Source organism: Bombyx mandarina, chromosome 07 (assembly GCF_030267445.1).
Source record: "Bombyx mandarina strain Sakado chromosome 07, ASM3026744v2".
Taxonomy (NCBI): domain Eukaryota; kingdom Metazoa; phylum Arthropoda; class Insecta; order Lepidoptera; family Bombycidae; genus Bombyx; species Bombyx mandarina.
The window spans coordinates 10,153,881-10,180,827 of record NC_143214.1 but is presented as its reverse complement, the minus strand read 5'-3'; the positions used below and the strand labels follow the sequence as shown (position 1 = coordinate 10,180,827).

Below are 26,947 nucleotides of genomic sequence, written 5' to 3'. Positions count from 1 at the left end.
AAAGCGTATTTTGTTGGTTGTTTAAACTATTATTTATTTTTTAATGTTTTTGACTGCCTAGATAGGTAGACGGCTTCACCGTCCGTCGGTTGTTAAGTGATTAGCGGAGCTCAGAGACATCGATAAAGTAAATGCCCACCAACCTGCCCATTTCCGCTGTGAAGCGGTGATGGGTTTCGGCTTGAAGGGTGTGACAGCCGTTGTACTATAAAAGTTGAGACTCAGAACACATGTTCAAGGTGGGTGGCGGTATTTACGTTTCTGATGTCTATGAGCTATCTAACCACTTAAAAGCAGATGGACCGTGAGTTCGTCCAACCATCTAAGCAATAAAAAAAAATACACAAAGCTCTCGAGCTGTTTCAACAAAAATGTATATTCTAGGTAATTTTGAAGACGGTCACAGCGTAGCTTGGCTGTATCTCTCTAGTAATCTCAAGGTCGATAATAATAGAAACAAGTTTAAAATAATATAATATGCATTCAAAACAACAACATTACTATTCCGTTTTGAGCACGAGAACCGGTATTTTCTGTCTCTCAATATTTCTTAAGGTGTATTTCAATGACGAATAGAAATAATAGCTAGCGATTACTTATACCCATGATTGCATCCAGCAGAAAGACGACTTTGCATTGTCAGAATACGCTTTATGATCAGTACACCGGCTAGCAGACAAAGTGCTATGAAAATTTCCGTGTTCTACCGGCAAAATGTTCAAACAAAGTCGAACGCCCGGGTGAAATGACGGGAGATTTCAGTGGAGCTATAGTTCGCTTTTTTTTTTTCTACCTAAGCTGATAGCCTTGAGCGGCTATTTCAGCGTAACGTTAACTAGTAGGTGAGCTCACGGGGCTCAAACCTGACGACGTTGCTAAGACGAACCCTAGCAAGAGCCGTGCTTCGCAGAATCTACCACCAGATGGGAAACGCAACCCACTGAGAAGATCCGGCGAGAAACTCAGTGGGCTGTGTCTGTGGGTTAATTTACTCGTCGAGCCCTTCGTCGCAAGCGACGGGTTCAACGAGGACGATGACCGGGCTATAGTTCTAAGCCGTCCCAGACGAAAGAAAGTGTCCGGGAATTCTTTACGATTTTTTTTTATAGGAAGTATCATTAGTGTCCCAGAGACTTTTCCAGTTTCACCAGGATAGAACAGGTGGGCGAGCACGGGCTTATCAGCCATTTTTTCCGACTAAAACTTTGCGGTCTTTATACGTAGCGGTTATGCAATACTCCTTACCGATTACGTCCACTTTACGCTGACATTTCCATTCGTAATCAATTTGCTTTTATTTCAAACAGTCAGACCGTAACGAAAGAAGACAACAGTCTCGTAAGTTTTATAGTCTTTTTTGCGTGTGAATTTTCTTTTCGTGTGAAAATCTATCATAATTATGGTGATAATTTAAACCACGTTTCTGTAATTGATCCCAAATTTTATTTGGCGAAACAATAGTTATTGGCAAGGACGTTCTAAATTATAATTTGAATATAAAAGGAGCAGTCGTTGAAGAGACGAATATAATTTGCTATTTCCTGAATAAAAGACGTGTTTGTCAGAATTTTATCTATATATTAATACGGTGAAGCAAAACCTTTTAAAAAAATTGCGCGTACGGAGGAATTTGAAATTTTCCACACTTATAGAGAATATAGAAGAGAAGTGTAGATGGCTGATTATTTAAAAAAATATGCATAAAATATATTATACATTAAATCAATTAAAAAACATTACACACACTACCGTGTATTTGACACACACGCATTTATACTCTTTTCTTTATTGTTTAAGTCTGTGGTCAAATTGAAAATAGATTAATAATTTTTGTCATTAATAATAATATTAAGTCTAGAATGTAGCCTTGGCGAAAGTGTGTGATTAAAGAACAATGATTATTATAGAAATGATAATTATAGAAATATGACAATATATCCATAACATGTTCAAGTTTATAATTTAGAATTAATTATGGTCGAATTTAGACCACTGTGCGACCACTAGTAATATTAAAATTGTGATCCCCTTAATACCAAAGAGGAAGAGGACGACCTGCATCTCCAACATATTACGCGAACCATCGGGACGATTTTCGACGCTCACTTTGCGAGACTGGAGGCATGGCTTCCATCCGCTCCAGCTTCTCTGACCGAGGGCCGGTCTAAGGTTACCCATAGACCAGCTCTCGCCGGTAGTGCGACGTTAGTCGTCACGCGTATCAGCGGTGTCGACGTTAAATCCCGACGAGAACCACCTATGCGAGGTGTACAAGACGGCGGTGTGAGTCCTGCACGTGGCATCGGGCAGGCAAAGGAGGTCGCCTGAGCCGACCTACTTGCTTCGATCGACCCTGAGCCGTAGGGGCTGCTCTACAGACCGTTACCAGTTCGCCCTTCATTCCCCCAGCCTGCTGTCGTTTGTCTGGCCTTCGTCTCCACAAACATTTTTCGCGATGGTGACGACGCAGGTTGCTGAAGGCGGAGAGCTTAAGTATGTCTGTCTCCCAGACGGAGTTCGAGTTGGCCTTGCAAGCGATATGGGCAAAGTGCATGGCACCCGGTCCCGATAGGATCACGTGTCAAGCATGGGCACTCGCCCTCACGGGCAACGGCTTGACTCTTGTTCTCCGAGCTGTTAAGCAGGCGCCACCGGTCACCTGGCAGAGCCATAAAGAACTGAAGATGATACGATTATAGAAAATATTTTCTTTATCAGGGCGAGATCTCCCTTAGGATTAAGAAATAAGTAGGCCCCACAAGAGGTTTTTTTTTTTTTTTAATTGTATAACATTATGATGCTCAACACTAAAAACTGATCTTCGAAATCGCAATTACCACTAATTTTCATATTTTCACCAATCCAGGTTCCGACTATGGTGTTCATCCTGTACAAAAAGGACACAAGTCCTCCTTGCAGATCAGTTCAGATGGTACTTCACGAGCTCGGAATTTATGATGTGGAACTCATTGAAGTGAATCTGCCAGAAAGGGAGCATCTTAAAGAAGAATTTCTGAGGGCTAGTAGCAAAACCAGTGTTATGTCAACCATTGCTAATATAATAAAAAAAGAACTAAGCTATAGAAGTGACATGTCTAATCTTCATCGTATTTTGTCCCTTTCTATCCTGTTGAAAGCTGATCGTCATTGAAGAAGACAAAGCACAGTGCATCCATTCTTCCGCCTCGCGTAATTTATTGACGATGTCATCGTAGGCGGTTGCCGTAGCCCTGAGTTAACTATTTTAAATGGAATTCCAAATCTGGACGTCATTTTAATGTCTCATATATTGGAGTTGCTTTCAATATATAGAAACTTTCTATATCTATATATAGAAACTCCTTATCAAAAGAAAAGAAAACATATACATAGACAGCAGTGACAATAGGTGTCTTAAAAAAAGTAAAAAAAAATGTCTGTTAGTTTCGTGAAGTAAAACAAAAAGAACAAAACTGTGATTTGATAAAAAAAAATCTAAAACATCCACGTAACTAATTCTAATTTATAAAAGTGTGTTAGTATGTTCTTTCGTAACTGCCAGCACTCTGCGATTTAAAGATTGGATTCTGCTACCAAGAACTTTAAATTATATCATCATAAGCATGTTTCCGGTTTCCGGGAGACTATCATTGGTACCGCTGAATATGAAACATTTAAGTAATTTTCCTTAACGTTAAAAAAAGTACATAGACTGTGTGAAATGGGATATACGAAAGAGAAGTGTGAGTTCAGAGATGACGTATATTGAGTTGAATGGAAAAGGACATGGTGCGACCCCGCATAGCGTGATAAAAGCAAGAAGAAGAACTACAAAAAAGCCAAACCCTAAAAGTGGTAAAATTAATGGAACTTTACTTATTTACGGAAATACAATTGCAAATTTTAATACAGATGAATCCGCAACACACTGTTCCCACGTTAATAGACGGAGATTTCATAATATGGGACAGGTAAGTCACGGCATGTACAAATGAAAAAAAAAATATTTTGTTGCGTTAGCCATTATCGAACATAGAGTTTTCGGGTGAACAACAAAATCTTCTATCGAGCGGGTGAAATTGCTCAGTAGATCAATGGTCCGAATGTTATTTGAAACTATGCAAGGTTATCTGTCAAATATCTTGTGTTCTTTATTATACGATAGACTTATTGAGATAATACATATTATCTAGATAGATAGAGATTACATTATTGTCTATCGACAAATTTGTATTATATACGGTCTCTCTATCATGACATGATGAAGGTGGTTCAGTATCTTCATAATATTTATAGCTTCCTTGGTGTTAACACCCCTAATTTTTGTACCGCTCCTCCTACCTGTCAATTTCTGGTCGCAGTTAATACATTTATATTAATTAAAGTGTTAGTGTACCATTCTGTATGAGTGTTACTGGTACATGACAAGAGGCACTTGAGGCCGTTGAAGACTATGACACTCGACCTACTATAACACGTGTCCCACTATAACACGGGACCTACCACAGCACTTGACCTACTATAACACGCGACCTACTATAACGCGTGACCTACCTACAGCAAGGCCTAGTACCTACCTATTGAAACGTTTTGATATTTATTTCAGCCACGCCATAGTCACATATTTGGTGAACAGATATGCTAAAAATGACACATTATATCCTAAAGAACCTAAACAAAGAGCCATTGTTGATCAGAGGTTACATTTTGATACCGGAGTGCTCTTCGCCATATTACGAGCCACTGCTGTAAGTAAGCAAAAATTGAAATACAATCGAACCTTCAGGATTGAGCGATTATGGTTAGATACTATATCACACTAAATTTGGAGCTTCTAAATTAATTAATGCCAATGCGGCCGCGCACTATGAAAGACAAATTTAAAAGGCATTTATTTATTAATAATATTAAATTTTTTCACTTGTAATTTAATAATTGTTATAATTGTTACAATGTAATTTAATTCTAAATTTACCACATACGCATCCTTTTTTCGAACATTTTTAGTTTTTTTTTTTATAGCTTAGATGTGTGAACGACCTCACCATAGCCCACCTGGTGTCAAGTGGTTACTGGAGCCCATAGACATCTACAGCGTAAATGCGCCATCCACCTTGAGATAGAAGTTGTAAGGTCTCAAGTATAGTTACAACGGCTGCCCCACCCTTCAAACCGAAATGCATTACTGCTTCACGGCAGAAATAGACAGCGCGCAGACTCACACGAGGTCCTACCACCAGTAAAACTTACAAACCTGTGACTTAATCTGTACCCTCGGCTTAATTACACCAATATCTATAAGCAAAGCTGACAGATTGCCACGAATAGCAAGGACATAAGCTCAGCTGATATTGTTGAAAATAAATAAAAAAAGCTATAACAGGAGAAGAACGCTTCCCGCTTATTACGAAAATATTTTCCCCAAAGCCTATGATAAAAGAAAATCTCCGAAGCCGTTGAGGGCTAAAGGATCAAGACACCAGGTGTACTTGTGTCAAGGAATGCCTGTGCTGGCGTTGAAATTTATTATTTACATCTACTGAATAGATTTTTCTTTAGTGGTATTTATCTCTATGTTCAAATAAAATAACAAACTTTTAGAACTTGTTAAAGTTTAATTTCCTCTGACTATTAAATCATCTAATCAGAGCTTTTTTTAAAGTCTAATTGAAAGACCTCAACTTTTTCAAATCAAATTCACATTCACACGTTACGAAATATGAATCTATCCAAAATTTAATTCTAAGCTGACAAATTTTGCCATTAGTTTGCAATAGGACATTTATTCCTTGTTCGAATTCAAATTGTTGTCCGAAATTCACGAATGATAATTTCTATTTAAAGGAACCGGTATTATACAACAATGAAAAGAGCTTTAAACAAGAAAATCTAGAAAAAATGGAGGCAGCCTACGAATTCGTTGAAAAATTCCTGACTTCCGATTGGCTAGCCGGAGACCAAGTTACATTAGCCGATATCTGCTGTGTATCCACAATCAGTTCCATGAACGTAATTGTCCCTATTGACAAAAAGGCATGCCCGGGACACCAGTGCTACGAGGCCCCTACTGTGTTGTGCTGTGCGGATAGTGTGTGCCCAAAGCGTGTGTGTTGCGAATCTAGCGGTGTTGTGTCGGCGCGGAGACGTTCCGAGCAACGTAACGCAGGACCCGGGACCAGGTGAGTTGTTCGACACTTTCTTTCCTAACATTGGTTAATTGCGGGTAGTTGTCGATCAGCCTGGAAAAGCTGCGTACTCATTTTATTCTAAGAATAAAAACCGAGTTACGTTAGCGCCTTCGAGTCTGGCCAGCTGTGTCCGTTCCCAGTCCTCCCCTACCCTTCGGGGTTAGGAGGGGCTGTTACCAAACCCGCGTAAGCCGATTATGGTGGTGGATCACGGCAGCGTCGGGAAACCAGTACTTAGTTAGTTCCGTCTTAGGTTAAATAGTTTATTGTTCTTATATAGTTATTGATTCATTGTTATAGTTTAATTTTATATCCTAATTTTAATTCCTTATTCTTTATACAATTAACCTAAGCTTTAATTTAATTCATTTATTTATTAGTAATTAGTTTCAGAGGGTAGTTAATTCAACTACCTACTAGCGCCACTGCGGCAATTTATGTACAAATAATTAGTCGTAAATTTAGATATACCCTTCATAACCTTAATATTTTTATTTCCTTTTTAAATTTCAAATTGTGCCTGATTACATACTGGCGGCCGTCCCACTTTCATAAGTGATCATTTCTATTGTAGTTCAGTTTAGTCATTAAATTTTAAGCATTTTTGTCTGTCCTTTTGAGTTTTATATTCTCTTTCGATTGCCACGGGACATATTGCGGGCTTTCCCGTCGTTGCCGGTTGAGTATTTGCTGTAGTATATAATTTAATTAATTCTTAGTGCTGGTATTCTATCCCCATCTTATTTTAAGTTGGGGTGGAATTCTAGCTCTTTCTTCTGATTCTTATGTTATTACTAGTTTTATATTTATAGTAGTAGTCATCCAATAGTTTAAATTTAGTATATTATACGTCGATCGAGCTGGACCCCCTGAGGGTAAGTTTGTTTCACTGTTTTCATTTTAATTATTCTGTTTATTATTTAATTACGTACACTTGGCCAACCGGTCACGGCGGATGCCTGCGGTGTGCTTCGGGCCTAATTGTAAGTAAATTCTTAATTATTAATTTAAATTTTTTCTTTGCATTCCTTTTTAATTGTCCAATTAGTTTATTATTATCAATTAGTAGTTATAGTTCATTCATTTATTTTTACAATAGTTGTGTTGGGTACTCCCAACATGAAAGCTGGGTCAGTCGTCTGCTGTAACCTGTAATTAGTAGTACGAATGTACCGACTCTAGCTGTGACCAAACTTAAGTCGGCTAAGTCATGTCGAGGGGGAATTCACCCCCTAATATCAGCACACCCGGCCCGTCCCAAATGGGACGTCAGGCGATGCCCGAATTGCGTCCTACACCAACACCTGCAGTCCGTATGGCCCCGATGGGTCCTCGGTTGGATAGTTCGTCCGGGTCTTCGGCTGCGGCCAAGGGGTTCCCGAGGATCGGACCGGTGGAAAGTACCTTTCCTTCGTCGACCGATCCCTCCGGACCCTCTCGGCCGCGGAAGAAGGCCAGGTCCGAGTCTGACCGAGGCTCATCGGGTGACCAAGACAAACGCCCGCGTATAGGCCCTTCCTCCAGGTCGGAGGGAGAAGAGAGCGTGACCACGTCCACGGATCACTCCTCTACCGAGTCTATCACTCCTTCCTCGTCAAGATCCACTTCCCCCTCTGGGAGTCCAATCCCAGTCCAACCCGTTCCCAAGCCTAGAGCACCCGCCAGGACAGGGATTGCTCCTAGGCAATTGAGAACCCCTCCTCACTCTCCTTCCCCAACTTTATCCCCAATCCCGGTGGACTCTACCCGAGGTGCCCCCGCCCTAAGCGGCACGGCGGGTAACCTGGACTCCACCAGGTACATGGACCTCGAGTCCACCAGACCACGTCACGCCCCTATGCCTAACCCCACTCCCTCTACCTCCTATGCTGCCATGGCAGCTAGGCCGAGTATTCCTTCCACCCAGAGGACATCCCAATCCTCTCATGTCCCTCCCCCGAGGCCGAAGGGTCGTGCCCAAGAGGAGCTGCGCCGACATCCGCCAATAATGGTGGAGGCCCTCCCTAATTGGTCCCGCCACATGGCGGCCATTAGGGAGCGCCTCGGTCGCGCCCCCTCGGTGCGACCCTTCGGCGCCGGCTTTAGATTCCTGCCGACGTCGGTAGAGGAATACAGGGCGGTCCAGGCCTACCTGTCGGAGGCCTCTGCCAGGGATAGTACCATTAAATGGTACTGCTATGCCCTGACAGGGGAGATTCCGACCAAGGTGGCTGTCCGGGGCCTCCCTGCCGATACTGACGCGGCAGAAATAACCGATGCCCTGAAGGAGCTGGGGTTCCCGGCTCGTCACGCCAGGTGCATCAGGTCCCAGAGAGGGCGCCCGGGCTGCGTGTTTCACGTAGCCTTGGACCACCTCTCGAAGGACGACCTCGCCCGCCTGTACGCAGTCAACGAACTGCTGTACTTGCCGGGGGTGACAGTTGAGGGATGGCGACCAACCCGCGGGCCTGCGCAGTGCCATCGCTGCCAGGCCTTCGGGCACGCCTCCCACAATTGTCACCGAGCGGTCCGTTGTGTTCGATGTGCCGGGGAGCACGTCGTAGCGGACTGCCCGAGGCCGAGGGACGGCCCATTCTCCTGCGCCAATTGCGGGAAGGACCACGCCGCCGTTGATAGGCGGTGTCCGGTCTACCGCAAGAAGGCCAGGATGATGGGAGTAACCGTCCCTCCTCCTGCGCCAACGGTGCCTCGACCCGGGAACACAGCTCTTCCTGCTGTAGCTCCCATTCCGAAGGGGAAGGGGAAAGGGAAAGGGAAATCCTCCCAGCCCCAGCCCCCTCCCCTGTCCTTACCCATCCCCCCTGCCGTGTCAGTGGAGGCCAATCCATCAGCGGCAACGCTGATGGCAGAGGCCAACGCTCCGCGGCGGGGTATACCTATTCCTACCCCACGTGGTTCACGAGCTGCAATCAGACCGCCCCACTCCGAAAGCAGCGCCCCAGCCCGTGCTGGAACACAAGCCCTACAAGTACCAGGTCCGAAAACCAATAAAAATCGGCTTAAAAAAATAAAAAAAAAACAAAAAAAGAAAGCTCAACGGGATGCAGTGGTGAGTGCTCCTGCTGCACCGGCTCCCGCGATCTCGACAACAATGGAGGTGGACGTTAACCCCCCAATCGACCCAACTTCGCAACCGATCTCACAATCGGAAACGACCCCACTGCCTCAGGCCCAACCAGCCATCTCGGGCACATCTCAGCCCCCCCCCCCCCCCGCCCTCAGCGCGAGCGCCGCAGCGGTCGACAGGCCTCCCAGCCTGCCGGCTTTGCTGCATGGCTGCTGGCGCTCTGGGAGAACTTGGCCGAGGTGATCTCCGGAGTGATCCGCGAGATCGCCTCGGGCGCTAGCCCTGTCGGGGCTATCCTGTCGGGGTTCTACCAGCTGATAGCGAGGCTCAATGGCTAGCCAAGAGCTTCGCGTCATCTATTGGAACCCCGACGGGATAAGATCCCGTAAAAACGAGCTATTGGTCCTCGCCCGGGAGTACAACCCTGAGGTTTTACTGCTGGGGGAGACCATGTTAAGTCCTCAGGTTGAGTTCAGGATTCCCAACTGTTTCATGTACCGACGTGACGAGCTTACCCCTGCCGGGCGGCCGTTCAGGGGCACTGCGGCCCTCGTCAGGCGGGACGTGGTGCATGATCAGTTGGATTTGCTGTCCTTCTCATCGACACGATCGGTCGGTGTGAGGGTACACACCTCGGGGGGGATATGCGGATTTATGCCGCGTATAGACCCCCGGGGCCTGAGTTTCACCCTGAGGATATAAGACGGGCCCTGAATTACGACAGCCGCCCAGCTCTGCTGGTCGGGGACCTCAACGCGAAGCACGTCGCGTGGGGCTCCCGACTTAACACAGCAGTGGGCAGGCGGCTGTTAGAAGATGCCGATAGGGGCGACTACTCTGTGGTCGGCCCTGATGAACCCACGCACGTCCCTACCGCCGCGCGATACCAGCCCGATGTGCTGGACGTGTGTGTTCATAAGGGGCTACGGTGCCCCGTAACGATCGAGGCACTGTACGACCTGGGTACTCCCCATCTCCCTATCCTGGTGACACTGGGAATGGGGCTTACCCGGGTTGCGACTTCGCCCCTACGACCGAAGGTCGACTGGGAGCTCTTTAAGAGACGACTAGTCGACCTTCCCGTGATTCAGGACCCCAATACCCCTGATGGGGTCGACGATGCGGCAGTCCGCCTTGTCGACTCCATCAGGGGAGCGATCGACCAGGCGACGACTCTTGTGCCCAGCGGCGGGCCCAGAGGTAGACTCCCGGCCCATCTGAAGGCGATCATTCGCCGGAAGAGGGGCCTGAGGAGGCTCTGGGCGACAACTCGTTGTCCCAGGATCAAGCGCGAGCTTAATGAGTTGGAAGCGGAGTTGGCGGCGAAGATTAGCTCCTTCCGGGGCTACGCGTGGGAGGAACGGATTGAGGAGGCCCGTGAGGACCCCTCTTCTGTGTCCCTCCACCGACTTTGCCGCCAGCTCTCAAATCGGCCTGCCCCGACTTGTCCACTCGTGGACGAGAGGGGCAACCGATGCTTCTCGGCTCAGGCCCGCGCCGATGTCCTGGCCGCAATGCTGGAGCGGCAGTTCGTTCCGAATGACTCTGCACCCTCAGAGGCCGCATTCCACCAATCGGTGGAAGAGAGCGTAGCGAACCTACTCTCCTCCCCGGTGCCTCCGTTGGGAGATGATGTTTTCATCACTCCCAGTGAATTGCGCCTCTCCATCAAGCGGATGAAGAGGCGCAAGGCGCCGGGTGAGGACGGTATTCCCTCCCTCGCATTCTTCCACTTCCCTGAAACGGTCGTGTCATATATGACACGGCTGTTCAATTCCATTCTGTCCACAGGACACTTCCCGGGAATTTGGAAATTGGGCAAGGTTATCGCCTTGCCCAAACCCGGCAAGGATAGGAGAAATCCCTCCAGTTATCGTCCGATCACCTTGCTGTCGCATGTGGGCAAGTTGTTCGAGAGGCTGCTGCTGAGAAGGGTGTCGCCGCACATCCTTCCCAGACCCGAGCAGTTCGGGTTTCGCAGCGGTCACTCGACAACGCTGCAATTGGTCCGCGTCATGCACCACTTGGCGGATCGGTCCAACGCGCGCCAGTACACGGCCGCAGTCTTTCTCGATATCGAGAAAGCCTTCGACCGTGTCTGGCATGCGGGACTGATCCACAAGCTGGTGCAGAACACGGACCTCCAGCACGCCTACGTGCGACTGCTGGGGTCGTACCTGGAGGGAAGATCCTTCTTTGTCGCGGTCGAGGGCGCCAAGTCGTCGGTGCGCCCAGTCACGGCCGGAGTTCCTCAGGGAAGCGTCCTGGCTCCATTCCTCTACGCTCTCTACACCAACGACATTCCCACGCTCGAGGGTAACCTCCAAGCGTGGGAAGTAGACGTGAAGTTGGCGCTGTTTGCCGACGACAGCGCCTACTTCTCGTCATCCAACGTCCCCTCTGCGGCCATTCTGAGGATGCAGAGGCTTTTGGACTTACTGCCCCAGTGGCTGGACCGATGGAGGGTCGCGGTCAACGTGGGGAAGACTGCGGCTATCCTCTTCGGTCCGGTCCGCACAACAGTCGTCCCGGGACAGCTCAGTCTCCGTGGCGCTAATGTCGAGTTTAGATCCAGCGTCCGGTACTTGGGGGTCGATATCGACCGGAGTTTGAGGATGACCGCCCACGCCAATAAGGCGTTGGCGGCCGCTCGCTGTGCGAGATTCCTCCTCCGGCCGGTGTTGGCCTCCAGGTTGCCGGTCAGGACTAAGCTCGGCATTTATAAGACGTATGTCCGTTCCCGTATCACGTACGCAGCTGAGGCCTGGTATCACCTCATCCCGCAGGGTATGCGGGCGAGGTTACAGGTCCAGCAAAATCTGGCTCTTCGCACGATAGTCGGAGCAGGGCGTTACGTCAGAAATGACGTAATCGCCCGGGATCTGGATGTGGAGTCGCTCGAGGAGTTCATCCGGAGGCTAGCTCGTAATCTTTACGAGCGGGCTGACGGTGGACCCCACGAGCACCTCCACAATATAGCTCCCTTGCACGCCAGACCACCTGATGGTCGGGCGCTACCAAGGGAGCTACTTGAACCCCCGGCTATGGTAAGATAGTCGGCTTAACCGGAGTGATATGGGAGTGCTCATAATGAGTGCCCCCATGGGACTGAGCTGTCCACACTCTTCACTTCCCCCCACATCGTTGGGGTGCCCCCCTATGGGGACCCATTTTCCACCCCCGTTGGGTGGACCACTCCCCCGTCTGGGGAGTGTTTCATATCGGTCCCTCCCCGCGATGGTCTTCTCCTTTTGGGGAGCCCAGAACGGGTGAGCGCCAAACTAGTGCCGCGGCTCCTCCTCTGGTTTGTAGAGGTGGGGCCGCGGCATGGGGCCGGTGGCGGGCCCCACGGTTGCTGACTGTTGTCCCTGTTGTATATAGTAGTTTAGTTAGCTTTAGTTTAGTTGTAGTTAGTTGTAGTTAGATAGTAAAAATATATAATAGGTAGTAAAAATAGATATAAATAAAAAAAAAAAAAAAAAAAAAAAAAAAAAAAAAAAAAAAAAAAAAAAAAAAAAAAAAAAAAAAAAAAAAAAATTGCATTAGGAAGCAGAGGACAGCAGCCGGCGCCGGGGTGCGTCGTCCGCGGGCACCACTCCTCCTGCATCATCAAGCCCGTCGTATTAAATATATGTATGTATTTTTGTCGATGTGAGTGTGCCGAAGCGCGCTGCGAACAGCCCCCCCCCAATCCAGTCTTGCATCCATTTCACCCCTGCCCTATGTGGCAGGGAGCGTCTGCCCGGGTAGTGGGGTTTACCCCGAGGCCCGCTCCGTGCCCCCGTAAGGGAGTACGACGACCCCGAAGAAGAAGACAAAAAGAAGTGAGTATTTATACCTAAAAGATCTCTCAACTTAGATACTTATGCATTGATGAAATCAACTCAGGCCAATTAGAGATTTTTTGGTAGTTATCAAAAAGGCTAATAATGAAACTTTATTTTACCATTAATGCTAAAAAATATTGTCTTCTGTCTAGGTACCCAAAAATAATTTCATGGCTACAACGCTGTTCTGAACAAGAATTTTACAAGAAAGCCAACGAACCAGGCTTGAAGAAATTCATAGAAATATTCAAAAATAAAATCGGCAATTAAGTATATTGCAAATGCAAGTTCAAATTTTGTAGTATTATACCCAAATATAATTTTTAATCAAATCCGAATACTATTTTATTCTTTAATTCTGTAAATATTATGTGAAATATCCTGTAATAGTTACTCGCATACATTAAAATTTTCAAATTATAATTAACACACTGATTTCTAGTCGTTTTTGTGGTGGCTTCGAGATGAACCTTTTTTTCCCCAGGATGCGATTCAAGTTGATTTATTTATCTATGAGCTCCCGTAGCCATAATCTACTAGATGGATCACAAAATAGTTCTCATCCGAACGAGAACAGGAAATATTTAAGGGTTCCCTTGTAATTAAATTTCTTTTGTAAAGTCGGAACTTTGAACGTAACGCTTCGAATATCTCGTAATTAACTATAGTGCCAGGAAAGACTGTGGGCGTTGACATTTTTCAAGATTATTTTTAAGTCGTCTCTTTGTTTCATAAAATATCTTGCTTCGTGAAAAAGTTTCTTTTCTTGAGATTCATCTCCTTATAGTGCCTCTCTGCTGCAGCAACTTTATTATAACTATAGCAGTTATTATAAAAAATAACTGTGATATTTTATTGACAGATCAAAATTTTAGAAATGTCAATGAGTATCGTTATCATATTCTAATTTAGATCTAAGTATTCATAAGAGCTCTATTTCTATATCATTGACTATAGCAATAGAATGCTAAACACCTAGGGTTGTCAAATTTGGAGCATTTGTAAACACCATACCCGTTCTAATTAAGTATTATGATACAAATTCAATAACGCAAGCGTCCTCATTCAATTCTTCTAAGAATCTCTGTCCCAGAGTTGCTGTGAACAGTCGAGTCATATACTATTTGTCATACAGTGCAATAGATATCATAGTTGCAATAGTTCGATATATACTACAGATATGCAATACACATCTAACAGAACATACAAAATTTAATTAGTTCGATAAAATCTCTCTAAAACGACTGATCTAATAATAATACAAGTATTTTGATATGCTAAGCACGACTAACAAAATAATAAATAGCAGCTACATATAATACCAAATAATGAATGATATTTTGTCATAAAAACCGATTATAAAATCAGATTAATTTTTATTTATTTTAATACATCTTAAATAACATCGTTCGTGACTAATGATGAAGCGGACACATATATCATTTTGAAGAAATCATTACTTGATTGATTAGATTTAATATTTTTTTCTTCTTTAACACCTGCGATCAGTCGTCAAGACTATAAGTATAATCAGGTGAGTTGCGAGAGGTTACGGTTTGGAGAGGCAGCGCCAATGCTCCGTCTCGCCTTAGCAGGGTAGCACGTCGGCTCTCTTGAGTCTTCTAATCGGATTTGGCTGCAATAGTAAACTGGACAACGGGTTTGGGTGAGATGTCAAGCGGTTCTTATAGTTGGCTGAGTATCTTTTAACTTCATCCAAGATGGTTGGGATTTCCAGGTACTCGTGGATTTCCGAATTCCGAGTATACCAAGGCGCCGATGAGAGTAATAGATTTAATGACAAATTAATCTAACGAAATTCGAATTTTGAATTTAACAGCTACGTTACAAACTAAACGTTCTGCAATATAGGTAAGTACATCAAACACTGGCTTCGTTACGTCACCACATACGCTAGAATGCATGAAGTTACACAGTAATAAAGTCCTCCTTGCGCCGTGCCGCTGAGGTTTCAGATTCGGCTAATTTCCTCGCGTACGCTTACAAATTGCAGAGCTCCCTCAAATATTCAATTCCGTGACTGCGATGCTGGTTCGCGAAACCTTGCTCAAACAAACATCGTTTTCATTAAGATATTCCGAATGTGCAACTTAAAGACGTCGCAATTTTAAAATTAACTATCAAGATTTGGATGTGCGACTATTTTTTTATCGCTTAGTTGGTTCGACGAGCTCACAGCCCACTGGTGTTTGGCTCACATCTGGTGTTTGGTGGTTACTGGAGCCCATAGATATCTACAACGTAAATGCCCCACCCACCTTGAGATATAAGTTCTAAGTTCTCAGTATAGTTAAAACGGCTACCCCACCCTTCAAACCGAAACGCATTACTGCTTCACGGTAGAAATAGGCAGGGTGGTGGTATCCAGCCTTGCGGACTCACAAGAGGTCCTACCACCAGTTGGTTCCACGTTGGTTCCCGGCTCGAAAGTTTTGTTTCAGCCGGTTATCTTCGCGACACACACACACTGGGTCTGGACAAAACCAATCGGACAAAACCTAGTCGGGGATGAATACGAAACTTGCCCAGCAAGGTATCCTAGGTCCCCGATGTACGTCTAGGATTCAAAAAATTAGTACCTGCACATACGCACCTGGGACTGCCACACGGAGCTCCTGGACGCATGCACTGTTCTAGATTCACTAGGGCCTTTTTTTAATTTATTATAATTGAACTTCACCCGCGGTCGTGGAATTCGGTTATATTTAAATGTTCTAGATTTGGTTTGGTTGGGACTCCAATTCAAGAACTCATAGCATCGAACATTCGAGAAAAACCAAATAAACCAAAAATTGCCAATTTAAATAACGAAATTTGCATTAGCACAAAATATAGGCAGAGAGAGGCTGTTATCATTAATTTATTAAGGTCAGGTCCTTTATTGGCTTGTTAAATGAAATCAATTCCCCCAAAATGTGCGTATCGTGCGTTTTTTATTTTATTTTATTGTATGGAAAAGATATTGGCTCTGCTCCTGGCATTATACACATTGACACACAAGCGGTTTTTATACATATATTTTTTTTAATTCATCCGAATCATGACTACTATGAGAGGTCCCTTAAATGAGTGCACTAGATTGGCCTAATTTAGTTGGAAGAGAATCAGATGGCGAGACATTGGAAGACGAGTTAGATCTACCTTCTCCAAAGCTACCTATCGACCATGACTACTGTGTCAAGAGTGAAACGATAGAAAAGAAAAATAAAGTATCTGAAACAATAATTATCCAATAAGCAACGAATTTCCAACAAACGCCTCCACAAATTTAAAGCTCAAGGATTATCTCAATCGGATCTAGACTTTTCCAGACACGTTTCTCAGTAAAAGAACTCCATCAAACGACCGTGTGACGTAAAGGAAAATTGAGATAAGAACACCTCGAGAGGTATCATTTACGTGGTGAAATGATCAGATGGAATCAACCTCGATAAATCTTTTGGTATTAGACATCCGAATGTACTTTTAGTTCTATATAAACTAAATACACACAACACAGAAAGGAATCCAAATACGAGGTTATTGAAAAAAGTTTGCTTAAAAAAATCACTAGGATCACTACAGACCAACTGTAACTAAACTTGAGATCTTAGAACTTATATCTCAAGGTGGGTGGCGCATTTACGTTGTGGATGTCTATGGGCTCCAGTAACCACTTAACACCAGGTGGGCTGTGAGCTCGTCCACCCATCGAAGCAATAAAAAATAAAAAAAAGACCAAAGAGAAACAGACGATAGTATGAGGCACGACGATCCAGATATTTCAAGAGGACGTCATAAATGCAGAGACATTATAAACTGTACTCGAATTGAGAACTGTAAAATGGTACTTACCAAAATACATTCGTTTACGTAACTGTGTATGTACTTTGTGCTTAGCACAAATACTAATTTCATTAAATTAATGTTTCGAAAACCAGACATCAATGCGGACAGATGTCCAATTTGTTTAAGTTAGGATCTTATAACATTACAACGCAAAAGTACAGTAAAATAAATATCTTTAGAATATATTATTATAGTTTTAGTGCTAAATTTCGAATTGTTTTATTAAATAATTTAAGAAAATAACAGATGTTCAAATAATGTTCTAAATTTATTTTGGACAAATGTATGTTCTAATTTTGGGTTTAGTATTATTGGCTCGCGGCAATCACGTTAAAAATATGCTCGGATTAAAGTTAGTTATAATTATACAATTTTTGATAGACTTATGCACGTTAAAGTCTATATATTACATTTTACATAATACTGGCTTTTAGGCGTGGCTATACTGGCGTTAATGTATAAAATTAATCAAACCCTTGCTAATATGGAGTACTTTGTCCTAGGTGATAAGGTACTTTACGTTTTTTTCTGTACTGTTGACAACGTTCATACAAAGTTTCACGGCAAGCAATTGGCTAATTAAAATGTAACAAAGAAACAAAAAAAAACATAACACAAAAAACAAATACATTTTCGCAGTTCTATTAGGACAGATCATAGGAATGGAATTATCTTGATGTAACTATGGTGTCTTGCAATTGTGTGTACCATGACGACGCTGGTCGTCAATCTCATCGTGATTCTCCTGCCATTCTCCCAGTTACCTGGGGCGGTGCGTGTTTTCTCCTTTCACACTCTTCTATCATATATCATTTCTTCGCTCGCTCCCCTCTTACCCATACTTTCACGCAATCCATCCATTTCTTCTTAGGCCTCAATCTATTGGTCGTCTATCTATTGAGTATTATTGGCGCATTCTTATGTTCCAACCAAATAAGCAATAATAAATAATATAAAAACAAAAAACTTTCGAAAACTGGTGACGCGGCGAAGCCTTTTTTTCTCGTCTTTTTCTGCACTCACTCCACGCGGTATTATTATGAATGATGTGTGTAAAGAAAAATCACATTAGTTTTAAAGGGATTTGTCTTAGACAAGTTCTCTCCTCTGTCATTCAATGAAGAGAAAAAAATCAATCCTACATAGTATAATAATATTATTATTTAAAATATTAATTTAAATGGAGATATTAAGGGCTCTAAATGTTATTTTCGTATTCATATTACATGTAAAGGAATATTTTGTTAGATGAATTTATTTCAGCTTGAATTTTATATTGTCAATAAATTTGTGTTTGTATTAAAGAAAACCCAGTTAAGTCTCTCATTATCTTGACTATTGGTATCATTATAATATGTATAACACTTATATTGATAAAACTGCAAGGAAAAACTTATTCATCAATCACAAATTATGATGTTTTAATTAGGAAATTTCAGTGACGTCACACACAGCCAATTACGAAGCGCTCGCAGGAAAATTCATAAAAGTTTAATTGAGAATCAATTGCAATTTTGCGTTGCGAGCATTATAGTTATGTTAAAAGCAATTATTAACGCATCCGCAAGCTATTTTCTGAGACATATACATTTTCACATCGAAATTTTGGATTCATTGCACGATCAAAGTCATGTTGATTGGATAAAAGAAAAACAATCGAAAATGAACATTGTTACGGTGATAAAGCCTATTGTGAATTCACACGGGTAGTTGAATTCACGATTTTGTATTTTTTGCTGCGAAACAGTTCCAAATTGGAGAGTGAAACATCCATTCTGTTATATATTACAATGGAGACTTCGACGTAAGAACAAAAATGATACATCATATTTGCAAGAATGCCTATTTAATCAATTACATAGGAAAAATTTTGTCATCGAATGGGCTCCTTAAATTGTTTCTGATTGAAAAAGAAAAATACAAAACGCCTCTCCAACTTTTCGTTTAATTATAAACAGACCAGAGACCAAATCAAAGTTAGGCGCTCCGCATTTTTAAGTAGCGAAAACAAACACTTAAGCGTACAACAAGTAACAAGTCTCAAGATAAAATGGATTCCATTTGAATGAATAAGATATGAGCGTCGACAAGCGTATTAATATTGATGAAGCAGTTACATTGTGTTTACAATTGTTTCAAAACGCTTACATAGTTTAAATTAATTTTAGCAGGGTTAATATATCCATATATCGACGCAGCACTGCTGCTTATGTAACAAAGATTTCGTATGTCGTATCACTCTTGTCAGAGCGGTCGTGGTCGTCACCCAGCATCATTACTGTGGGCAGATGCTATGCGCTTTACCAGCAATCGCCACTCCTCCCGGCTACACTCATGCAAACAGCCGCCAACTGCCGACTTGATCTGGTCGGTCCATCGCATGGGCAGCCTTCCACGCGGTCTGGTGCCTTCTACTTTGCCCTGAACGACAAGGCACTCCATGGAGTAATTTCCTCGCCGGGAGACAGTTATGCTAAGAGTGACATTCGACGTAGCATCGGCACCGTATCTAGCGGTAAAGGCACTACAGCAAGTAAGCTTAGATGAAAGGCACAAGCACCCATATGGACGACCTACTCACAGGGTGTGAAAATGTGGAAGAGGGAATAATTATTTTTAATGAAATGAATAATCTGATGGAAAAGGGAGGATTTAGTCTACAAATGGACAAGCAACAGCGAAGAATTGCCGCAGAAGATGAGGGAAAGTGAAAAGAAGAAGGTTAAGGTTACGGGAAAGGGAGAAGAGGTCAAGGAAGGATTGAAAATAAAAACAGATGAAGTGATGAAGATAGTTGGACTTACCTGGAACCGCAGTGACGACTCCTTCCGCTACCTGGTAGACATGCTCGAAATACAAGAACTAGCAACAAAAAGGAGTATTATTTCTGAAATATGTCGTTTTATGACCCTCTAGGATAGGTAAGGCCAACCATAATAATTTCGAAGATACGTATCCAAAAACTTTGGCTGGCAGGAATAGACTGGGACGAAACTGTTCCAGCTAATATTTTAAATGAATGGAAAACTTATAAAAACGATTAGAAAATGTTAATGAACGTTTCCATACCTCGTTGGATGGAACACGGAACTGGAAATTCCGCCGAATTACATGGATTTACCGACGCGTCAAAAGACGTCTATGCTGCCGTCGTGTATGCTCGCGTCTTTAATTTCAAGGGACGTATACACATATCATTAGTAGCTGCAAAGACAAAGGTAGCTCCGATAATAACAGTATCGATTCCTCGGCTTGAGTTGTGTGGCGCGGTATTACTGATCCGATTAATGGTTGAGATTGCTACAGTGATGGAAAACGAGAAATCTCACCTATACACATGGACAGACTCTGCAGTTGTCCTCGCCTGGCTGAATAGTCATCCCAGTCGCTGGAAAGTGTTTGTGGCTAACAGGGTATCCGAAATTATTACGAATTTAGATTCTCACCATTGGGCTCATAATTCGTCCAAGCAAAATCCAGCAGACGCGGCGTCAAGAGGTTAGTCTCCTTCGTAGTTAGTTAATAATACAATGTGGTTTAAAGGTCCGGATTTTTTACATAAAGATTACATTGATTATCACAAGCCAAAGGATGTCAATACGATGGCAGACGAAGCAAAGACAAGAACTCACTGTACTACAGCTGGTAGTTAATTCCTGGAAAGGTTTTCTTCTCTCACGCGGATGATACGGGTAATTGCGTACTGCAGACGTTTCGCGAACAACTTAAAAGGGAAAGGATTAGACAAACGGGTCGGGCTTATAACAACCCAGGAACTTACCAATGCATTGAATAATTGTATACAACAGTGTCAAATGGAACATTTTCGGGAAGAATTGGCAGCAAGAAACTTCTTATGCGACTTCCAACAAGGTTGTGTTAAACATTTAACGCTACCATACTAGAAAGAGACAGAGCGAGAGTGAATGCGTGGCACTCGAACGTATGCGCGTAGTATATCTGTTACAGGCGAGCGCGAGCGTTAAAAACGAGTAGTGTCCAATATCCTAACGAAGTATTAACAAGATATATATGTCAGAGGAATCAATGAGTCGAGTTAATTCTTGTTTATATGCCTAATGCTTGATATTATTATTTTTCCGTTGTATTTTTACAATTCTTAATTTTATTTTATTTTGTTTGTTACATTTTTCTATAGCTTTAAAACCGTCTATAATAAAATGAAATTGTAATAAAAAGTACCAAAACTGTAAATTCACGTAGGTAACGACCAATCAGAGCAGAGCATTTACCTCGAGCGTGGTCGAGGCGCCATTTTTACTTTAGGAAGGCTTATATTGTGGGGTGACACATTTTTGAGCATAAAAACGTATCGAGTTGGATCGTTGGAGACAGTTAAAGTGAGATTGGTGCACCGAACTCGCTGCTCGATCTAAGCTGTTGTATTCTCACAATATTACTGTGGAATAACAAAGTATTTTTTAAATTGAATTAAACTAGTTATAAAACCGTATCCATTGTGTTTTGTGCTCACATTTTATCCCAATGAAGCCCACCAAACCCACAGCCACAAATGTCGATGCCAGCGGGAAAAGCCCATCCTCGACATTCCCTATTACAAGAGCAACGTGATTTAAGGATGAAAAATGGAGAAAATCACAATACCACACATCGAAAAAGAAGTTCCACTTCATTCACGTGCACAAAGTTGAACGCGCGCCTTTTTTTAATGTTTAAATTCACATTTCTGTATTACTCAGAAGCTATGGATATGGAAAGTAATATACGAAAAATTTCGTACCTCGGTTCGAAATAGTTACAAAGTCAAACTGTACCGAGTTTGTTTTCTGAAGATAATTTACTCTGTGCACACTCGTGTACGTGAACCGAACACTCGGCGGAATACACCGTGTTTGTTTGAACTGTGGATGATGTCAGCACGTAATATCATACTGTGGATACGTTTTTGACTAATTGAATATAGTTTCATGTGAAGATATTACGACGAAGGGAAGATCTTCCACCGAGCGGGTGATATTGCTCGGTAGACCGACGATCCGAATGTTGTTCGGTCCTTATATAAAATATATGCACAAAGTACTTAACATATATGCAAGTTTAAGAAAAAAATAGTTTAAAACTCATAGCAATGCGGAATAATCTACTTTGTTCCTTTGCGGTAACATCATCATATTTTAATACAGCCTTAGGCTACTGGGGCGGCGTAGAAGATGAACCAGAACTAGTCCTTCTACCAACAAACCTGTCACAAAGGTTAAGGGTCCAACAGGAAAGAACCCGCCTTGAGAAATGGAGGCTTGGTCATACCATACAATCTAAGCATGACTCGTTTTAATTTTCGCTTGGTCACGTTTGCCTTTCAAGCGTCGATATATAAGTATATACCATGGCGGCTTGCAATGATTCCTAACTGTTATAAAATACAATAATCTACCGTTCATTCCTTACGTTTGTTTATATTTTAGTTTATATATAACTGTAGTATATAATAATGCTGGCTACGCGTTTAAGTCCGCTTACTTAGCCTGGCAAAACTGGGAAGGTCATCGAACCAACAGGTCTTCTTCGATCGCAAAAAATATAGAAGCATTCTCCCAATGGACGCTCTCAATCAATTCTGTGAAACACTGATGGATTTTAAAAGGAATGTAGGAACCGGAAATAATAGAGCACTGGGGTTATTCACAGAGATGTGTATTGTCGGGGAATGAACGAAATTGATGGAGCGTTCCTCCCTTTGTATCCTGGAAACGGCGAGAGAATACGAAAACGCAATAAAAGGTTCAGTCGTGATGTCTTGACTATTTTCGAGCTTGTCATAAAAGGGAAATAATATCATACAAAGATTCTACTGAGATCATGTAAATATATTAAAGAGCATTTGTTATGATTTTCTCAACAAGTTATTGTGTAAACAAACATCTGTCTTTTCACACCAAAAGACCTAGAACAAGAGGAGGGTCGATAGATGTCACATTTCATGGTCCAAAAGAAAGAAAGAAAAAACAAACGGAGCTAGACTCAATTATAAGATTAAAAAGTGCAGACCACATTAATAATTCATTTAGAAAGAGTTATCGCATCGCAAAAATAAAATAGAATTTAATCAGCATAAAATTCCTGCTGATTTCAAAAATGATCAATGAACATAGCACTCGCAAATTCAAAGCTCAATAGAACCTGCGAAATTAAAATTCCAAGGATCCTATTCAATTTCGCTAAACTTTCGTGGCGTTGCCTCAAAGACGAAGCCTTTTAGGCCTCTAAAATCGCCCATTTCAATTTCCTTTCAAAGTTGTTTTGCTCCAAAATTCCATTTAGCCACACAGAGTCGCGTACAGACGTCCTAAATGCGATGAATTTTATTTTTTCGTGCAAATGCTTAATTTGCATGCGACTGAATGTAGGACTCGTTAGCGGTGGCGTGAGCGAGCCGCCATACCGAAACGTTTTTGAGGAGTTTCACCATGAATTAGTGGAAGCTACAGAACACGAGATTTCACTAGGTGAGATGGATGCTTAATTAAAACATTTTCTTTTAATTATTCAAAATGAATAGAACGTAATTAAAAAAGAGGTGCCAAATAAAATATAAATAAATCAACTAGATGACGACCTCTAAGCCGTTTTAGATATCTAGGATCTACCCTGGTCTGAACCCCTGGTATCCTGTTCTATGGTAGTATTTTACACCAGATAGTCCATTAACTAGTTTGCTCAGGTTAAACAATAAATAAATTAGTTTCAATTAATCAAAATATACATATTATCCGCCAAAAATGGGCGATAACGCCCCCTCGTGGGTGCTGCAGGCCTAAAGGGGGGCGGTAAGAGACCCAGAAAAAAATGGGGGCGTTGTGTACGATTTGTAATTTCATCATAGTGGTTTTTAAGTAGGTGAAAAAATTGGGGTGCTAAAAAATAATTTATTCTCAAAGTGGGCAGTAGACAAAATGAGTTTGGAAACTCCTGCATTAGACCGATCCCCCTAAAAAAACCTGGCTGACGACAGTTGTCTGCGAGGTGTGCGCCCGTATCCAGATTACAATAATTATAATGGTGTCTCACTCCATCGTTGGTTCCCTCTCGGAGATATAGTTCGATTAGAGACTGAAACAGCTATGCCTGTCGTGACACGCCCATGGTCATGTTATTCGGTTCTCGGGTTTACTAGACAACAAGAACAAATCTCCAGCCCGGCCCATCGACCTTGAAGCTTTCACAGAAGACAGCAAAACTAGCCCGCACATGGCTCGTCCCGTTATCTGAGGCTTTTTTTACTGTGGACGAACTCACAGCCCATCTGGTATTAAGTGCTTACTGGAGCCCATAGACATCTAAAACGTAAATGCGCCACCCACCTTGAAATATAGGTTCTAAAGTCTTAATAGTCACAACGGCTGCCCCACCCTTCAAACCGAAACGCATTACTGCTTCACGGCAGAAATAGGTAGGGTGGTGGTACTTACCCGCGCGGACTCACAAGGGGTTCCACCACCATTAATTACGCAAATTATAATTTTGCGGGTTTCAGTTTTATTACACGATGTTATTCCTTCACCTTGGAAGTCAATCGTGATCATTTGTTGAGTGCGCATTTCATTAGAAAAATTAGGACCCACCACCAGCACTAGCACTAATGCACCAGCTTAACTAGCAAACATATTTTTACGAATAATATTCTATTAATATCCAAGGAATCTTTTCATTAAAACGAAAAGTTAAAGATGTATTCAAATGCAAATATAATATTTTCAAAGTCGACGAGAAAACGAAAGAAAAACTTTTTACGTGTTCTTTTTATTTTAACAACGAGCCGACTGAGAAATGTAATATTGAAATATTCTCGTCTTTTACATAAACTAGTAAGTAGTTTAACATACTTACTTAAAATTTAAGTTAATTATCTTGTCTTGGCGAAAAACAAGTAACCACTTTTGGTTCGATTGAATTTTTACTAAGGTGTTAAGGATAATTGAAGTTTTCTTTATTGTTCTAGATGGTCAGATTATAGAGTGACAATTGGATTATAGAATGATTGTGTCATCCTCAACTGCAAATGATGGGGTCCTTTGCGGTAGTACGTAGGTACGCGTAGGCGTTCGATTTCAGAATATGTAGTAGGCCATCTCATAAAGCGTCCGGCTCCGATGGTATCTCGTGCGCAATCTTAAAACTCCTTGTAATCCAACTTATCGGTATGTTGGACACCGTATATAATGCCGCTCTTTCGAATATTTTCTCGTAGTGCGAATGCAAAACTTATCGGTATCCATAAACCCAATAAGCCAAAATAACAGTTCTCAGGCTACCCTATTTTTCTCCTAAGTTGCAGCAAAGCCTGTTCTGCCAGAATATGAAATACTTCGTTTCTTCAAAGGGTATTTTCATAGACGAGCAGTTTGGCTTAAATCTTCGAGAGTCCAAAAATTAGTGTATCTAACAAGTTGCCTTTTTTTTTTTTTTTTTTTTATTGCTTAGCTGTGTGGACGAGCTCACAGCCCACCTGATGTTAAGTGGTTACTGGAGCCCATAGACATCTACAACGTAAATGCGCCACACACCTTGAGATATAGTTCTAAGGTCTCAGTATAGTCACCTCAGTATAGTGCCTCAAAGAATGCCATAGTATCAGCTACGAGATCCAATTTTGTAACTCGCGTACCATCTCTCAAAATAACTCAAATCTCACACAATTTAAAGATTAAAAGAAAAAAGTTAAATTAGTCGATCTTCCAGATTCGTAGCAGCCACGACGTTGGATGCTGTTCCCCTAATTAAATCAAGAAAATTAAATGTCGGTGCAGTCTGTGGAACTTCATTCAAGCGCTCTATTGCATTAGCAACAGCTGTGTGCTAATGTCTCCAATGTTTAAGGGTCTGAACGGGGATTAATATTATATTTTTAGAGCACATAAAATTTGGAGCTGTAGACTAACTTTCGTTAATTTTGTCCTTTCCTTAATAACAGAGCTTAATAGCAGAGGTTTTTTTTTTATGCTTGAAAATCCAAATCTCTAAAAGAACGCAAGTCTTTCTTTTTTTGTTTCTTTCTAACACTACAATTTGAGTAATTATTATTATTAATTATTATTGCTATGTTCTAAATTACATCTCAAAAAAGTCAATCATTTATATTAGCGTTTAGTTTACTGTACCAAATAATATTTGTTTAAGCTCTTAAAGGCTGGTCTGTTTAAATGACTATATTTTTTTCCAATACTGGAAGATTTTATGAAACATATTTTCCTCCAATATTTCCAATGCCTGTGATTAATCAAATAGATTTTTCATGTATACTAGGCAAACTGTCGTGCTACCAAAAAGTTCAACATCAAATACAGACAACTTATCAAATGAACATCTGTGAAAAACTTTTATAAATCACACTAGTTCAATTATAGAGTTTTTTGTTTTTTTTTTTTGTTTTTTTTCCAATGGTCTTATAGAAAAAAGGATGAAATCAGGACAAATCATCAAAAATACAATTAAAACTTGCTACATTCTCAACCCTACTCCCTATGAACGAGGATTTTGACTACACTGACGCGTCCACAATTCTCAAACTAATCCTGTGGTAATTGGATCCAATCTGAGACTCCAGCATGTGACTTTCGGTGCCTGAACGTCAAAGCGTCACAATCTTACATGGAACAGGCTGCAGCCGACAGTTGCTGGTACTCAATAGCTCGGTCCAAGTCATAAGAACTTTGGGTGTCCGCTTATTTTTCTTTCAATTTCTTCCATGTTCTTTCTGCCCATCAACGTAACTACCTTTTTCGTGGGACCTATTAAATCCTCCACTAAATTGCTATCAACTTATTTCGCAACCTCTCTATTTGTCGTCTATCTTCGGATTACATAGAAAATAATTATAAATCTAATGACTGTGAATAACGCCGAAGATACATCTTAATTAAAATTTAATTATATAAAAAGTAATGTTGGTTCCTGCCGTAACTCCTCACTCAAAAATAACTGACTCATTAGATTATTTTTTTTAAGGGATTTTATGACCTGGTAACTGAGATCTTTAAGTCATGTCTTATTTTAAT

The 26,947-nt window shown here is 42.0% G+C and overlaps 1 protein-coding gene across 2 annotated transcripts; it reads left to right on the top strand.

Moving 5' to 3' along the window:
- Positions 1 to 1,212: 1,212 nt before the first annotated feature.
- On the top strand, positions 1,213 to 13,399 carry GSTe4 (glutathione S-transferase epsilon 4). 2 transcript variants are annotated; one of them, XM_089728751.1, is made up of 5 exons: positions 1,213 to 1,338; positions 2,867 to 3,019; positions 3,892 to 3,950; positions 4,586 to 4,727; positions 5,824 to 6,412. In XM_089728751.1, exons 2-5 carry the CDS (start codon positions 2,876 to 2,878, stop codon positions 6,160 to 6,162), a joined length of 684 nt encoding a protein of 227 aa, XP_089584877.1. In that variant the 5' UTR covers positions 1,213 to 1,338; positions 2,867 to 2,875; the 3' UTR covers positions 6,163 to 6,412. The 2 variants fall into 2 exon arrangements, with proteins under 2 accessions (XP_089584877.1, XP_089584876.1); XM_089728750.1 differs by lacking the exons at positions 1,213 to 1,338; positions 2,867 to 3,019; positions 3,892 to 3,950; positions 4,586 to 4,727; positions 5,824 to 6,412 and adding exons at positions 9,873 to 13,058; positions 13,214 to 13,399.
- Positions 13,400 to 26,947: the final 13,548 nt, after the last annotated feature.

What these genes read in the sequence shown, in the direction of transcription:
- GSTe4 (XM_089728750.1), top strand. Translation starts at nt 9,879, where the DNA reads ATGCGGATTTATGCCGCGTATAGACCCCCGGGGCCTGAGTTTCACCCT.